This window comes from Nicotiana sylvestris, chromosome 11 (genome assembly GCF_000393655.2).
Source record: "Nicotiana sylvestris chromosome 11, ASM39365v2, whole genome shotgun sequence".
In the NCBI taxonomy this organism is placed as follows: Eukaryota; Viridiplantae; Streptophyta; class Magnoliopsida; order Solanales; family Solanaceae; genus Nicotiana; species Nicotiana sylvestris.
The window spans coordinates 133,295,935-133,314,780 of NC_091067.1; the positions used below are offsets into that span (position 1 = coordinate 133,295,935).

An 18,846-nucleotide genomic window follows, 5' to 3' on the forward strand; every position below is an offset into this window, starting at 1 on the left:
GATATTTAAAATATACAAAGCACTTAGGCATTTGCTATAATGGTTTTCCTAATGTATTAGAGGGATATTCTGATGCAAGTTGGATTACAAGTGTTAATGATAATAAATCCACATCAGGATGGATATTTACTCTAGGCGGTGGAGCCATTAGTTGGGCATCCAAGAAACAAACATGTATTTCCCATTCTACTATGGAATCTGAATTTATTGCATTAGCAGCTGCTGGAAAAGAAGCAGAATGGCTGAGGAATATGTTACTTGATATAAAGTTGTGGCCACAACCTATGCCAGCCATTTCCATATTCTGTGATAGTGAGACTACAATGTGTGTTGCTCACAATAAAATATATAATGGGAAATCGAGACATATAAGCTTGAGACATGCTTATATAAGAGAATTAATTACAAATGGAGCTATAGCTATAATATATGTGAGATCAAATAAGAATTTAGCTGATCCACTTACGAAGCCATTAGGTAGAGATGTAGTACAACAAACTTATGGAGAGATGGGGCTGAGACCCTTAAATTAAATACAAGGAATGGGAACCTCACTTTGAGTTAGTATACACTCTAACAATATAAGTTCAATGGGTAATAACAAGTTACTTGTATTGTTTAAGCATCGATCTCCTCTTTAGGAGCCCTAATTCTAATGTACTACTTACTGTTATATGAGGAGTTAAGGAGTTGTTAAATGCTTGTTATAACAGGGGCATAAAGACAAACTCCAAAGTGCATACTGTTACATGAAGAGGTTGATTAATCTTAATGGAATTATTAATGTCTGGAGTAACAGGGACATATAACTAATTCCACCTATATGAATATTGAAGTGGTGCCGCTTCTAGCAAGATTTAAAGGGTTGATCTTGTAAATATTCATGAATTCAGGATGAGCACATGGCCGTAAACGTGCTAAAGCGAATACTGGATTTTCTAAGCTACTAGATAACACTGTGTGTGTGGTACTTTCGGTTTTGGCACAAGGAGTTGTGGTTCAAATCTTAAGATACCATTAACTTCGTCAAAACTTTAATATACTTACACTAAAGGAAAGTTCAAATCTGTAAAAGATACTTTCAATTATTCACAAGTGTTATGAAGCGAAATAACAAACTAGTGGGGGATTGTAAGATAGTTTGTTATTGGCAAGTTGGAAGTGGGATTCTTCCCACATCGGAAAAAAGAAGTTTCGTGCCTGTTATGTGAAACACCTTCGAGACCGACCTTACTCGTACCGTGTCTGTTAGCCTCGGAACTGATCATTATGAAATAACACTCAACAGGCACGAGTTTGTCTCAACAGGTACGAGTTTGTCTCAACAGGCACGAGACTGACTCAACAGGCACGAGACTGACTCAACAGGCACGAGATTGTCTCAACAGGCACGAGACTGACTCAACAGGCACGAGATTAACTCAACAGACACAAGATCCTAGAGTTAATTATTTATTTGAATTTTAAATTCAAAATTCGAATAAATAGTCGTGTCTGTTTGTGAAACAAGACATCCTATCAGAAAGGGTCTGTTGGTTGCCTATAAATACACAATAATTCCAACGAAGTGAAAATAAAAAAATCACAAGTGTTACTGCAGGCTTTGTTGTATCCTGAAGAGAATCGTTTTGTATTTTCCCTAAATTAGTATATAAGCGATAACTCTTTAAGGACGGTCGATTTTCACGCCTCAAAGCCAATTTGATTATTTATTTCTAACATTTCCTTTCTTTGCTCATGTTGTACTCTGAATCTTATTCAGATAATATTATAATATATGATTTTTCTTACCCGCAGAATGAGAATGAATGCACATATTACATGAGAACTGCAAAATGCAAGTTTGGAAGTACTTGTAAATTTCATCATCCCGAACCTTCTAACATGATGGTCTCTTCACGTGGTTCTACTGTTTACCTCCCGGTCCTTCTTCTACAACTCCTGGTCAGATGTCCTATCCCTTGTCCAGAGCTTCTTTTATTTCTGGTGCACGCTGGCAAGGTTCTTCAAGTTATGCACCACTGCCAGTGCTTCAGAGAGTGGTATCTTTTCCAGGATTTACATAGAATGTAAGGTTTGCCATGATTCCTAGCATTTGGTTGTCATGTCTAATTGGAATTTTGGAATATCCTGCTTCAGTTTTGAAGAGTTTTTAATTAGTCTGGATGTGTGTTTGGTATGGGTTCGAGTTCTCTTTGTTGCCTTGTCTTTTCGCTGTTATGTGGTTGTATAAATTTTGTACTTAAAGTCTTTTAGATGTACTGTAATTCCAAATCCATTATCCTACCACTTTCGTCTCCTAAACCTTCTTATTTTTCTCAAAAAGTTCTGTTCTCAACTTCAATCTGCTCCAAAATCGTCCAACCTCAACAGAGAATATTGATGCCATCTTTGTTAGGTAGTAGAGCACTTACATGTATTAATATATAAATAATTGTAATTCCTGGGATTAGATCTGCTTTGTTGGTCTTGAGGATGCTGTTTGTCTAATCTTACTAGTGAGTGAGCTCATTCTTCCTTGAGTGAAAAACTTTTAAGGTCATTTAGCTAGCCTTTGTATCCTTTTTATTCCATTTGAGTGAACAAATTCTGTTCTTGTTTACAGATTTTGTGAAGTAGTTTGAAGAAGATTCTGCCTACCTTTATAAATTTATTAGAAATAATAAAAGGTTTCTTCTTACAGTATTATGGTTTTAAATATATCTTGTGGATTGACTTATCAAATACTCTCAAATAGTATTTATATTTATCTTTTTCTGGATTATATTTTGCACTAATCGGAATGAAAATGGGAATGTGTTTGGAATATACAATGGGAATTTGTCGCTCTTTAGCAATATCCTTTTGATAGGAGATGTAACCTGGATGGGAAAGGAGAGCCCTCTGAGCTCAAAACAAGTAGGAGTCTTCACAAATTCAACTAATGTCTTTGTCTTCTTATTGCTATATATTCAAGCAAGGTGTTGCAATCATTTATCCTCACAGTTGTCTCACATGTTCTTGTATTGAACAAGCTTGTGAGTGCTGTATCCAATATGTGGCCTGATACTTGCATTGATTCTGAATTTGCTTAGAGATGGTATTGTTTCTAGGGTCAGCTCGGCTCAGTTTCATCAGCAACAGACAGCAGGAAACAGCCAGGTTTATGGTAGTTCACGTTCAAGTGATAAACCAACCATGGGATCAGAAGGAATGACTTTTTCATATCGTGCCAGTTCTTTACCTGTGGGGTATTATGCATTACAGGGAGAATGTTTTCCCTGAACGAGTGGGCCAATCACCTACATATCAACTGCATCATGAGATGGCAAGAAGAGTCGCTGTACATGACGTGTAGTATGTTACATGCTGTGGCATTTGTGAGGTACTTTGTTAATCCCACCATAAGAAGGAAATGCATGATTTTTTTAATAGGATGAGATAATCCCTTAAAATTTTATTCCAATTTTTTCCTTTTTGTCCGGTTTTATGTTTCTTTTCTTCTTTTTATTTTTTCCCCTTCATTTTCCTGAGGGGTGAGATGTACTATGATACGTAAGCACAAGAAACTCCACTAACATAATTGAAAGATTTTCTGTTGAAAATCTACACACATAATGAATATGTGGATAAGTTCATTAGATGGACCAAAGCTTGTGCAGTTGCTGAAATTTCTGATAGGTAAGTTTTATAGTTGTGCTTTTTATGTACCATCACTTTATTATTTCCATTTATTTGCAAATCTCTGTAGTGTGATACCTGCTTTCAAGGCTGCCGCGGAGGAACTTCTACACACCTCTGAACTATCACCAGCAGAATTGCTTGCCAAGGCACCTGCTAGGGCAGCTGTAAGTATTTCTCTTCATTACTTGTCGGGTGTTGGAACCAAAGGGCCTCATGGTTGACTAGACTTCCAGGGTTACTCTGAGATCAAGACTCAGTCGCTTCTTTCTTCCATGGAGAACTGTGTTACTCTACTTCTTGAGTGTGGGAGGCCCATATTTGCACAGTTGGACTATACCCAGCTATGCTTACCAATGCATCAAAGACTCTGTCTATATGTGGACGTTCATCAGCCGTAGGACGCACACATGATTGTATAAGTTGTGTAATTGTAGTGCCAGTGTCTGTATCTATCTCAAAGCTTTCATGAACAATGGATCTTGGATTCAACTTTGCAATATAATAACCTGGATGATACTCATCCTTCCACTTGCGCTCCTTTTTGGTTATCAACTCAGAGAAAAAGAACGCCAAGTTCAAACACAGTAGGGAAGCCTGATCTGCAAAATACCAATAAAATTGGTCTCCTTTCACTCTAATGATGGGAATGACTATACGTACATCTAAAGAGTGGTTGTGAACCTTAAACATCTAACAATAATTGGAGTGTACATCTAAAAATATTCAATGCCAGAAAAGTTAAAAAGACAACTAGCTTGCCATGGATGGAATAACTAAAAAAAAACTAATTGCGCGTGGCACTGCTACTTTATACGCTCAACTTACTTCCAAAGTGTTGAACAAACACATTGTATTCAACAGTGGCATCTCCGCTCTTTATATCAAACTTAAAAGTATGGGCCAATGCATAACCTCTAGCAAACCTAAACAGGCCAGTGCCACCCACAATAGGCATCTCCCTTACATCTCTGGGAACTGAATTTCTCCCAAGAATACTTTTGCTGCTGCCGTTATACTTGCCTTCAATGAACTCAAAGGTCAAAACCATAAGCAAGGCAAGCTCACTCTGCGAAGCGATGGAGTAAATCCCCTGTGCTCTTCCTATAACCTTAGATGATGCATTAGGCCCTACTGTTAATGCATCATCAAAAATGAAAGTTTTTCCAAATCCGTAGATTCCATCTCCTCCTAGTGAAATGACTTTGATTGATGAAGGATTTTTTCCACTGACAATGTCATGGAAGTAGAAATGGAGATGGCTCGTTTTCTCACTTCGTTTTATGGTTAGGATGTCAAAAAATTCCTCAACAAACGCTCCAATTCCTCAACAAACAAGGAATTTACACAAAATACAACTTCTTTAATACTTATTTAAATAAATTACAACTACTTTCGGAATATTACACATATACAATTTATTTTAAAATTTAATGTTTAAATTAAATTATATACAACTTTTCTTACCCCTATAATCTCTACCTTTTTTTTAAAATAAATTATATGTTAATCTCTACCTAACATAACATATATCTCCCTTATTCTCTCACCTAAATGATCCGTACCAATTTTCCTCTAATTTTTTCATTAAGGATACTTCTCCACACAATTAGTATATATCATACATATATAGTGATATATAATATATTATATATCATATATAGGACATTATATATTTATATTTGTGTATACAGTATATTACAAATTAAAGGTTCTATAATATGTGTTATGTTAATGCTGGATTTTTTGCAAAGTGTTAATTAATGATTGTATATTGTATAGTTATATATATACACACACACTTCCATTGGTGGATAAAATACTTGGCAGAATAACCTCTTGGACCTCAAGATATCTATCCTATGCTAGAAGGTTGCAACTAATTAAAATTGTACTGTTCTCCATCCAAATATATTGGTCTCAATCTTTGTGTTGCCTAAAAAGTTGATAAAGAAGATAGAAGCTGTGTGCAGAACCTTTTTGTGGAGAGATGGAGTGGAAACATCAAGAAAGGCTCTTTTAGCATGGGAGAAAGCGTGCATGTCAAAAACTGTTGGGGGCTACAATGTACTGAAAATTTCCACATGGAATAGAACTGCAATACTATGGGTGCAATGGATACATATGTACCTAATCCTAGGAATGCATCTTGGATAGTTCAAAAGATTATCAAGGCTAAAAAGTACTTTGAAGAAATGGGATACACTATGCATGAAGTGACTGGCTGGAATTTTTTTTTTCTTTTAAAAAGTTATACAATGCCATGAGAGGGGAGTTTCACAAAATGACTTGGAGAAATTTGACTTGCAACAATGCAGGAGCTCCAAAATGGATATTTGTGCTGAACTTGGCTATACAAAGAAGGTTGCTCACGAGAGATAGATTGAAGGGAAAATTTCACATTAGAACAGTTGGGCTCTCCACTTTTCAATTTTATAACCCATATTTCAATTTATAACTAACTAGCCCAAAAATAATAGGCTAATACAAAACATTCAACTCCAATAGATTCTTGAAATTACTATTTAATTTTTTAAAAAAAATTGCTCAAGCTTTTAAGTTAATTTTCGAATCATTAACTGTGACTCAATTATTGGTTCAACAAACCAAATCCATTTGGATGGTGAAAATTAGATTTCTAAGAAGCTTAAATATGTGGATTTAAATTTCGAATTTAATTTTGTGAAAAATTTGGAGTGGGTGTTATTTAGGCTTGTTAGAAATAGTATAAGGAGGTTGTATATAAAATTTGAAGTCATTTAATGGAGATTTGGACTGGTTTTGAAAAGAATTGCAACTAAAAATCGTGGAAGAAGTTCGTCCACATACGCCTGTATAAAGGTGCATAAAAGTGTATAATAGTGTATAAGATGTGTTTATACACTCATATACACTAGTATACAAGATTATACATAATTATACAAAAAACTGACTTCGTCTTCTTCCTTGCGTCCTTTCTGAAATTTAACTCAAATCTTGCTCAAATCTACTCCAAATTACTTCAAATTTAAATTTTGAACTCCTTTTGATATTTTCAATTAATTGGAACAACACCCAATCCAAACAACTAACAAACTCAAAAAATTCTATTTTCGAAAGCAAAGCTTTGAATGGCCTTCAATCTTTTCAATTTCTTACGTTGCAATCAGTTGACACAGAGAGAGAAGCAGTAATGGTGGACGCCCCCCTTTGAAGCATATGTAGAAGATGTGAAAAGAAGAGAGAGTGAAAGCAATAGTTGTGAGAATACAGATTTAATTCCATAGCTTTTAGAAGCAATGGTTGTACGAACACAGATTTTGAATTTGCTAGTGCTTTCAAAATATGTACAATATGAGCTAGGTCAGGTAAAACTTAAAAATATGGGTCATTTTTTGTTATGGTGTGAAGTCATATGTATTTTCTTGTAATTCTTTCTAGATTGAATGCATATGGGATAACTGATACTCTAAGATGTCCTATGTACAATGACGAAAATGAGACCATGGAACACCTGTTCTTTAGGTATGTGGTAACTAAGAGAATCTGGGAGAATGTTTTGAGATGGCAAGGCATTCTGAGAAGTGCTCTAGATTGGCAAAGGGAAATTGAATGGGCAGAAGGCAATGCAAAGGGTAGAAATGCAGATGCGCAATTATATAGAGTAACTCTGGCCTGTGTTGTATATCATATATGGAGGGAAAAGAATATAAGAGTCTTTCAAGGGCAACAACATTAGACACATTATCCAAAAGGTAACAAGTAGAGTGCTGATGCAGAATAAACTAGTAAAGACGCTTGAAGCACTAAATTTTTATCCGTAGAAGTGTATAGAGGATGAGTAGATAGAGATGTTTGAGTCTAGGGAATGTCTAGGCTCATTTTGTTTTGTGTTTGTACATATTGATACTGGTAAATAAAATCTTTTACTTACCAATATACATATATATATATTTAAAAGCAGGAAGTTCTTTAAGCAAAAGTCAAATTACTAAATTACCCAGTCCTTTATAAAATTATTCAAAATTACCTTCTTTTAATTAATTTTAGAAAGAAAAAAAAACTACAATAAACTGCTTCTCTTTAAGGAACAGACGCAACGTTTCCTCGGCCAAAGATGCCTACTGTAAAGAAAGCTTCGTCCAAGGATTATCTTCTCCAAGAATTTTGTTCTCTTTAAAAATAACAATTCCATGCAAATTTTCTCCATCTTTACAGTTTACTTGAATTTGTATTTTTCCATCTCCTCTATAGCCCGAGCTAACTGTTGTTGCTGCAATTTCCAAATGTAACTTCTATAAAAAAATGTTCTTTTAATTATTATATAAATGGTTAACATGATAACCCTGAGTCAAAGAAACTCAATATATGGTGTGTTCATGGAGAAGAATGGGTTAAAAATTCTTAGTGATGATGGTATTGGGACGAAAGCTGGCTCTTGTATAACATATAGTGTATTATTGGAAGAAATAGTTTCTGATTAAGAACGGCAGAAGAAATCAAATAGATTTTGACAAGAAAAAAGTCTAAGAAAATTACCTCATATCTCTTTTATGAACATGTGAAAGATGAAACAATTCGGAAGAATCCATATATTTATGAACAAGCTATTGACCATTTTTATTATTTACTACTAAGAGCTAAGCGAACCAAAGGCTTGAGAAATTATCGTGTTCATCTCAAACGGAAAATGTCACGACCCCAAAACCGACCCGGTCGTAATGGTGTCTATCGTGAAACTAGGTCAGCCAACCCATTTCCAAAATAATTCACATTTCATTTAAAACTTAAGTAAAAATATTTTTCAACTGAAATCAGATAAAAGATATAAAGTCAAAATTAAACAAAGCGAAAAATACAAGCCCGACCTCGGGTATTACTAAGTCATGAGCAATACTACATTAGTTCCGAAATAAGACAAGACCAAAATAGTCTGAAAATAACAATAATGTACAAATAGGAAGATAGAGAAGGAGAAAAGCGGAACTGTGATCGCCAGGCAGCTACCTCGCTATCTCCGTGAAGTCCGCGACTGGAATACTCAATAGCTGTTACTGTGCCCTGAGATACATGGATTTGCACAGAAGGTGCAGGGGGTAACGACAGTACACCAACTCAGTAAGTAACAAGTCCAAACTATGGACTGACAGGTAGTGACGAACCAAACCTCAACAGGTAATACAATTTAACTGTACAGAAAAGTAGGCATGCTTGCAGTTCAAGTATAGAACTCAACAGTAAATAAATACAATCTGAATAGTACGGAGTATAAAGTTTAGCAAATCTCTATGTACTAATGCACAGAAAGCATGAAAAATGTACAATGTACGTCCACTCACAAGTGCTCAACCACTCAGTACTGTATATGGCCATCCGACCCAGGGAAGATCCATTCCGGAATATATACACATCACTGACCGCAGTCATCCAATGCCGAGGAAGGCCATTCCAGCCCTATGGAGAAGATCCATCTCCAAGTATAAATACTTCGGACAAGATCCATGTCCAGGGAAGATACATCCCTCAATAACATCACTACGCTCATTGGGGGTGTAAAGACTCCGGAGGCGCTCCTTTCAGCCCAAGCGCTATAACAAGCCAATGAAAGCATAATCAATATCCCGCTGCGGCGTATAGCCCGATCCCATACTATCACTCAATATCAGGCTCTCGGCCTCACTCAGTCATCACTCTCCAGTTTCACACACGGGCTCAAAATATCATGATAGTAGCCCGAAACAATGATATGATGTGCCAAATAACAATAATCGAGACTGAGGCATGATATAATATGCATGAACAAGGCTGAGTACAGAATATCAATGAAGCTAATGATATGACAGCAAGAAACGACCTCTCTGGTCTCAATAGTATCGGCGTAAAGCCTTAACATGATAATTAACATGATTTACAGCTCATTAACTTAATCACATAATCACAACACAAATATCAGCAAGAAAGAGTCACTAAGCGGTGCCATGGAAGGATCCAGGCCGCGATTCTCATGGTGCACGCCCACACGCCCGTCACTTGGCATTTATGTCACCTCAATAGTAATCATAGAACACATAGTTCGGGGTTTCGAACCCTCAGAACCAAGTTTGGAAGTATTACTTATCTCAACCAAGCCAAAACTCTAACCCACAATGTCCTTGCCTCTCGATCCGGCCTTCAAATGCTCCGAATCTAACCAAAATCAGTATATTATCACGAAAATTATCAAATTAGATCCAAAAACCTGAATTTGCTCAAACCCGGCCCCGGGCCCACATCTCGGAATCCAACAAAAATCACGAAACTAGAAACTCATTTCACTCCCGAGTCCATACATACCAAAATCATCAAAATCGGACCCCAAATGGCCCCTAAATCCCCAATTCAAAGCCTCCAATTTCAAGCCCTAATCTCTCAACTTTCTTCCCTAATTTCCACTAGTATCACGATTAAACAATGGAAAAATGGTCATAAACATAAGTAATAAAGCTTAAGTAGCTTACCCAACTGATAACCCTTGATCCCTCTTGAGAAATCACTGCCCAAGTTCAATTCTCGTCTTCAAAAATGGAGAAACTTAGCAAAATTCACGAAGAAGACCTTTTTATACCTTGTGCCTAGTGTTTTCCACATCTACGACCTCCGAGTTGCTTCTGCGAAAAACCCATCGCAGGTGTGGTTTTCACTTAACCTAGAATTCCCGCTTCTACGGTCTCACAGGTGCGGTCTTTGTGCGCACCTGCAATTTTCTTCAGATCCTCAACTCTCTGCATATGCGGTCCAATCTCGCTTCTGCGAGGCTCGCACCTGCGGTCCCCAATTCGCAGGTGCGGAAATGACAGAAGTAGCAAAAGTTCAGCTGCTTAAACAACTTCCCAATCCTTCCGTTAACCATCCGAATTCATCCCGAGGCCCTCAGGGCCTCAACCCAAAATACCAATAAGTCATATACCACTATTCAAACTTATTCCAACCTTCGGAACACTCCAAACAATATCGAAAAACCAAATCGAGCTCGGATTCAAGCCTAAGGATTCTAAAACTTCCGAATTCTGCAAACGTCGTAAAAACCTATCAAAACTCATCCGAATGACCTAACATTTTGCACACACGTCACAAAATAACACAACGGACCTACTCAAATTTCCGAAATTCCAGTCCGGCCCCGATATCAAGATTTTCACTGCCGACCGGAAAAACGCCAAATTTTTAATTTCGCTAATTCACGCCTAAATCTACCACGTACCTCCAAACCACATGTCGAACACGCTCCTAAGCCCAAAATCACCTAACGGAGCTATTCGAACCATCAGAATTCACATCCAAGACCTTCTACATATAAGTCAACATTCAGTTGACTTTTTCAACTTAAGCTTACTCAAAAGAGACTAAGTGTCTCATTCCTCTCCAAAATCACTCCGAACCCGAACCAACCAATCCAATATCACATAATACAGCTGGACAACACATAAAGAAGCAGAAATGAAGAAAACAGGGTTGAAATTCATAAAACGACCGGCCGGGTCGTTACCAAAAAGAAAACCAAAAAATGATAAAAGGAAAGAAGGAAAAACATTGAGGAGTAGTCAATAGTAATAAGTGTTAGACTACTGAAAATTGAAAATAATATTAGACCCTCTGTAATGAATATTGACAATGAGCTTTTTAACATTATATATGACAATACTAGCAACACTTTTCGCTTTTAAGAAAATTTGCAGCCTATTACTCTGAATCAGTTTTAAAATTATTTCTACTACATCCACGTTTGAAAGGATCTTAATTAAATTGAAAATTGTTCTAGGACATTAAATTACCCTCTCTTTTTTTTGTTTTATAAATTTACTCAGGTTCAGGATTCACAGAAAGTGTCTAAATCAAAATATTTTGTTTTCTTTCTATCCATTTTCATATGTGTCTATATATCACAAAAAATGCCTAAATAATATGTTATATTCTTATTTAGTTCTATCCATTTATGTAAATATAATTGTTATAGAGAAGCTTAATTCAATAAGTTAATTTTAATTTTAGGCATCCGACATCTCTTTTACGCTCATGCTATTATAATAGTCCTTTGATTAATTTTTACAAATTGGACGTTAATTTAGGAACATATTGTATTGTGACGACCCAAAGGGTCATCACTTGCTTTCAGTTGATTTCTGTGTCTCCGAAGCCCTAAAAACCTCATTATAGTCGCCTCGATTTGCATGCGTAGTCCGGGCGCGTAGCCGGAAAGCTTAAATATGAAACTCTGTGAAAAATGCTAAGTTTTGATGTTAAAATGAATAAATTTGACTTCGGTCAACATTTTGGGTAAACGGACCCGGATCCGTGATTCGACGATCCCGGAGAGTCCGTAGGAAAATATGGGACTTGGGATGCCCGGAATCGAATTCCGAGGTCCCAAGCCCGAGAAATGAATTTTTAAGTGAAATTGTTTTTAGAAATTATTTAAGGAAATTTGAAATGAAAACTGATTAGAAAGCAATAGTATCGGGCCCGTATTTTGGTTCCGGAGCCCGGTACAGGTCTTATATATGACTTGACTCATTCCTGTGAAATTTGGTTGAAAATGGGCATCATTTGACGCGATCCGGACCTTAATTGAGAAATTTGATGTTTAAAAGAGTTTTGAGAAATATCATTGATCTCGAGGTTTAATTCGATGCTCGTGATGTTATTTTCGCAATTTGATTACACGAGTATGTCCGTATGATATTTTTGAGGCTGTGTGTATACTTGTGTCGGAGTTTCGAGGGCTCGGGTGAGTTTCGAGTAGGTTCCGGGATGCCTTAGGCTTAGAAAGTCAAGTGTTGCAGGTTCAGGAAGCTGCAGCCTCTGAACCCTCTAGTGCGGTCCGCGAGAAATCGCGTGCGAACGCGGAGGGGCCAGCGCGGCCGCGGTCGCCTTTGTACGGTCCGCGGTGAAGGTTGTGCGGCCGCAGTCGGCCTTGTGCGGTCCGCACAAGGTGTTGAAATCGAGCGTATTGGTGGTGGAATCGAGGGGTAAAGCTATAATTGAGACTTGAGTGATGTTCAAGGCATCGAGGTAAGCGTTTGGTCTAACCCTAGCTTGAGGGATTAGGAGTTGAGTCATACTTGCTACTTGCTTCTTGTTGAGTACGACGTATAGGCATGGTGACGAGTATCTATACGTTGGTGTCAAACATGACCGTGGGTCTTACATTGGAAGTTGTTGTGTTCTTGAATGACACTTTGTATGCTTTAATTAATGATCTTCTATGATTGAGCATGTTCATTAATTGAACTGAGTATCAGCTAAGTGAGATTGGTTATAGCTGATTCTCCCTTGCCGGGATGACTATTTCGATACCGTTGTTCCCTTGTCGGGAAATTTTTATATTATTTTTGTTCCCTTGCCGGGAAGTTATTATATCACTTATGCTCCCTTGCCGGGATTTCTTGTGATTGTGTGATGAACTGTAAAAGGGAGTGGGTGGTACGTCTACCACAAGATTATGAAATGGGAACGGGTGGCGCCTACCACAAGATTATGAAATGGGAGCGGGTGGTACGCCTACCACAAGATTATGAAATGGGAACGGGTGGTACGCCTACCACAAGATTATGAAATGGGAGTGGGTGGTACGCCTACCACAAGATTATGAAATGGGAATGGGTGGTACGCCTACCACAAGATAATGAAATGGAAGCTGATGGTACGCCTACCACAAGATATTATGAAATGGGAGCAGGTGGTACGCCTACCATAAGATATTATGAAATGGGAGCGGGTGGTACGCCTACCACAAGATATGATGAAATGGGAGAGGGTGGTACGCCTACCACAAGATATGAGAAATGGGATCGGGTAGCACACCCGCAACAAGATGGAAACTGAAAGTGAAAGGTGTCTTTACTTCTCTTTATCTGTGTTAGAAGTTATATTGTTAGCTTCCTTGTTATTTTGTTTTGTCAGCTACACCCGAAGCATGCTCCCTTTCCCCAGCTTTAATTGCTTATTACTTGTTACTTTCCGCCATATGTTATATAACTGCACAGGTTTATCTGGACTCTGGTCCTAGCCTCGTCACTACCTCGCCGGGTTTAAGCCAGGCACTTACCAGCACATGGGGTCGGTTGTGCTGATAGTACACCCTGCATTGTGTGCAGATCTCGGAGTAGCTTTCGGACAGTAGTTGGAGTGCTTCCTTCAGTCCACTCGGAGACCCAAGGTAGACATGTAGGCGTCCGCAGGCCCTGGCGTCTCCCTCTATCTCTATTTCATGTTTTATTTCCTTTGTTCAGAAACAGTGTATTGTATTCCTTCAGACCTTGTATATAGAAACTCTTAGACAGTCTGTGACACTGTGACACCAGGTTTTGGGGTATTTGAGATTTTAAAAGTTGTAATAGACGTAGCCTTCTGATATTTCATGGTTATCTTTCGCTCAATTATTTAAGTTTTGTTGTTTTTATGTTATTTCACATAATTGTAAAAAGGAAGTAATTTGGTAAGGAATTAGATAGTTAAGGGTTGGCTTGCCTAGCTCTCATCAGTAGGCGCCACCATGACTCCCGAGGGTGAAAAATCTGGGTCGTGACAAGTTGGTATCCGAGCTCTAGGTTACATGGGTCTCACAGTTCACAGACAAACTTAGTAGAGTCTGAGGGATCGGTACGGAGACGTCTGTATTTATCCCCCAGAGGCTACATAGTTAGGAAAACTTCACTTTTGTTCTTTCTTGTCGTGCGGTTCTGTTTCCCAAAGACACATAAAATAAAACGGAGGAAGTAGTTATTTTCAGTTGATTTTCACCTTTCTTTTGTCTTATAAGGTATGGATTATATTGATTTAGTTATAAGATCCTTTTCATTCACTGCTTGTCAAAAAATAAAAATGCATGCAATATGTTAAGATGGGTGTGAGATAATACTGGGTATGTTGTTGTTGTTGTGATTCTCAGATCAGTATGAAGATTATTTGGGAGGAAAAACAACTCTATTTCACAAGAATAGAATTACAGAGAATTTACACCAAGAATTTCTCTCTACAAAAAAACCTCACCAAACTCTCTTTTTGTTCTCACAATCTCTTCCTGGATTGTATTTCAATCTCTCTGGATTGATATTTCTGTGTAAAACATAAGGCTCTATTTATAGCCTTAAAGAAGGTGGTTGGTGGTTGAATTCTTCATTCAACAATGGAGGCTTCAACAATGGTGGCTTCTAGAATGGGTTGGTGGCTTCAACAATGGTGGGCTTCTAGAATTGGTAGTTGGCAGCAGCTGAACTTATCAATTCTCCCCCTTCAGCTGCATTCCAACGCAGCTACTATTTGAAAGTTATTCCAACTATGTCTCTGCACAGCTCTAACTTTTCTTGAGTGACCACCTTTGTTAACATGTCTGCTGGATTCTCCTTCGTATGGATCTTCACTAGTTTCAACAGTTGTTGATTCATCACCTCGCGTATCCAGTGATAGCGAATGTCGATGTGCTTTGTCCGAGAATGATACATTGAGTTTTTGCTTAAATCAATTGCACTTTGACTATCACAATGTATCTTATACTCTGTTTGATTTATCCCTAGTTCTTGGAGAAACCGCTTTAGCCACAACATTTCTTTTCCAGCTTCCGCTACAGCAATATACTCTGCTTCAGTTGTGGATAGTGCAACACACTTCTGCAATCTTGACTGCCATGACACAGCTCCCCCTGCAAAAGTATAAACATATCCTGAGGTTGATTTTCTTCCATCAGGATCTCCGGCCATATCTGAATCTGTATAGCCTTCCAAGACTGGATCAGCTCCCCCAAAGCACAGACTTGATTTTGAAGTACCTTTAAGATACCTGAAAATCCACTTAACTACCTCCCAATGTTTCTTTCCAGGGTTAGAAAGAAAACGACTTACCACACCTACCGCATGTGCGATATCTGGCCTCGTGCAAACCATGGCATACATCAGACTTCCAACTGCTGAAGAATATGGAATTGTAGACATCTCCTCAATCTCTTTCTTGGATGAGGGGCACAAACTCTTGCTCAACTTGAAGTGATTTGCCAAAGGGGCACCTACCGATTTGGCATTACTCATATTGAACCGTTTGATCACCCGTTCAATGTAATTTTCTTGAGATAGCCATAACTTCTTGTTTCTCCTATCTCGAGTTATCTGCAGTCCCAAAATATGTTGAGCTGGACCTAAGTCTTTCATTTCAAAGGACTTAGAGAGTTCTTTCTTCAACTATCTAATTTTTGTTGCATCTTGTCCGACGATCAACATGTCGTCTACATAAAGTAGAAGTACAACAAAATTGCCATCCGAAAATCTTTGAATGTAAACACACTGATCTGCAGCAGTCCTTTATATACTTGACTTACCATAAATGAGTCAAACTTTTTGTACCACTGCCTCGGTGCTTGCTTTAGGCCATATAAACTTTTCGTAAGCTATAGACGAGGTTTTCTTTTCCTGAAACCTCAAAACCTTCCGGCTGCTCCATATAGATTTCTTCATTTAGATCACCATGAAGAAATGCTGTCTTGACATCCATTTGTTCAAGCTCCAAATTCAAACTGGCTACCAATCCAAGGATGATGCGGATTGAAGTCAATTTTACAACTGGTGAAAATATTTCATCAAAGTCAATTCCCTTTTTCTGTAGGAATCCTTTGACTACTAACCGGGCTTTGTGCTTCACCACCTTTCCGCTGCCATCTTTCTTCAGCTTGAATACCCATTTACTCTTCAGTACCTTCTTTCCTTGTGGAAGTTTCACAATCTCATAAGTGTTGTTTTTCTGTAAAGAGTTCATCTCTTCGGTCATTGCTTGCAGCCATTTTTCTTTATCCTTATGAGATATAGCTTCATGGAAACTCTCTGGTTCTCCATCTTCAGAAAGTAGAATATACTCGGTTTCTTGGTATCGAGTTGATGGAATCTGACCTTGTTTAGATCGACGAGGTTGTTGATTATTAGCTTCAGGAGGTGTACCGTCATCGTTCCCCTGTGATGGTTCTGTAGTTTCCTGAAGGGTTTGTGCCTCCCCTTGCCAAACATCCTCCTGTTCTGCTTCTGGTACTGTTTCATACTCCCCCATGCTATTTGTGTCAAACTACAATGGTAGTGGATCTGGACCAACTTTTTGGGCACTGGAACCTCTTTCATAAGACATTGTGGGCTTTTCAATGTATTCAATTGTCTGGTTTTCGTGGAATACAACATCCCTACTTCTGATAACCGTCTTTTGTATTGGATCCCATAATCTATACCCAAATTCTTCATCTCCATAGCCTATGAAGATACATAGTATAGTTCTACTATCAAGCTTTTTCCTGAGCTTCTTGGATATATGTGCATGTGCTAAACAACCGAATACCCTTAAGTGAGAATATGAGGGATTCTTACCAGACCATATTTTCTCTGGAACCTCAAAATTCAACGGGGCTGATGGTGACCGGTTGATTAGGTAGCAGGCGGCGCGAACAGCTTCTCCCCAGAATGGCTTAGGCAGCTTTGCCATACTGATCATACTTCTGACTCTTTCCATAATTGTCCGGTTCATTCTCTCGGCTACTCCATTGTGTTGTGGGGTGCGTGGGACCGTCTTTTCATGTCGAATCCCTTGTCTCTTGCAATAGGAATCGAACTCCTTGGAAGTATACTCGCCTCCATTATCTGAGCGAAGGCATTTTAATTTCTTTCCCGTTTCACGCTCTACCATGGCATGAAATATCTTGAAATAATCAAAAGCCTGGTCCTTTGTCTTTAAGAAGTACACCCACACCTTTCGAGAAGCATCATCAATGAAAGTCAGAAAATACCTATTGCCGCCAAGTGACTTCTCCTCCATGGGACCACAAATATCAGAGTGTACCAGACTGAGTAACTCTGATTTTCTGGTTGAAGAAAATGTAAAAGAGACTCTATGTTGCTTTCCGAATAAGCAATGATTACAAGGGTCTAAAGCATCATTCCTGTCCATTCTGATAAGCTGCTTTTTCGTTAGAATTGATATCCCCTTTTCACTCATGTGATCGAGTCTCTGGTGCCACAGGTTTTGAGACGCCTCTTTTTCCATAACATTGAGGCTATCTGAACATACCTTCACATGAGTTTTATATAAGTTGCCACAATTATGTCCTTGAGCGAGAATCATAACCCCTTTCAGCAATTTCCATGTGCCTTTTCCGAAATAACTTTCATAGCCCTATTTGTCAAGAGCTATACCTGATATTAGGTTTAGACGAAGATCTGGCACATGATGGACATCCTTCAATATCATTGTACTCCCGATATTTGTTTGTATTTTGATATCACCAATTCCAACTATCTCACAGGAAGAAGTGTTCCCCATCCTCACTACTCCAAAGTCTCCTGCTTTGTATGTTGTGAAGAAATCTTTTTGGGATGTGGCGTGGTATGATGATGCAGTATCTACCACCCATTCATTTTCTTTTTGACTTGAGACGTGAAGGCATGTCTCTTCTTGGATGGAACAAATGGCTACCTCTCTGTGGGTAGTGACTAATGCATCTCCATCCTTTTGCTTCAACTGCTCCTTCTCCTTATGCAATTTTCTGCAGTTATTCTTTAAATGGCCCTTTATTCCACAGTGGTAGCACGCATATGATGACTTCCTACCATCTGTGGATTTTCCCCTACTCTTGCTTCTGCCTCTCCTCTTATCTTGACTTCTTTCTTGTTGTCTCCCTCTTTCTGTAATAAGGGCATGCGACTCACCATGATCGATGTCCTTTCTTCTGGCTTCTTCATTAAATAAGGCATCTTTAACCATAGACATGGTCAGATTTCCACTAGGAGCTGAATTACTGAGAGAGACTACCAGCGTCTCCCAACTATCAGGAAGAGAACTAAGGAGTAGTAGGGCTTGCATCTTATCCCCGAGCGGCATGTCAACAGACGATAGATGATTTATCAAGCTCTGAAACTCACTGGTATGCTCGGCAACTGAAGTTTCGTGCTTTAACTTCAAATTTACCAAACGCCTCATCAACAAGGCTTTGTTCCTAGCGGTCTTGGCTTGATACATCCCTTCTAACTTCACCCAGAGGGCATACGCATCTGTCTCTTGTGCAACATGATGAAAAATGCTATCGTCAATCCATTGTCGAATTTGACCGATAGTTTTTCTGTTTAATTTCTTCCACTCTGCTTCTTTGGTGGAATCGGGGTTCCTACCCTTTGCTTTTATGGGATCAAACAAATCTTTACAACTGAG

General features: G+C 38.4%; 1 protein-coding gene across 1 annotated transcript; it reads right to left on the reverse strand.

Moving 5' to 3' along the window:
* Positions 1-3,840: 3,840 nt before the first annotated feature.
* Positions 3,841-5,702, reverse strand: LOC104222594 (dirigent protein 20-like). The gene is made up of 3 exons (XM_070161917.1): positions 5,597-5,702; positions 4,489-4,986; positions 3,841-4,262 (listed from the first exon to the last, which is right to left on the reverse strand). Exons 1-3 carry the CDS (start codon positions 5,700-5,702, stop codon positions 3,949-3,951), a joined length of 918 nt encoding a protein of 305 aa, XP_070018018.1. The 3' UTR covers positions 3,841-3,948.
* Between the last annotated feature and the right edge of the window lie 13,144 nt (positions 5,703-18,846).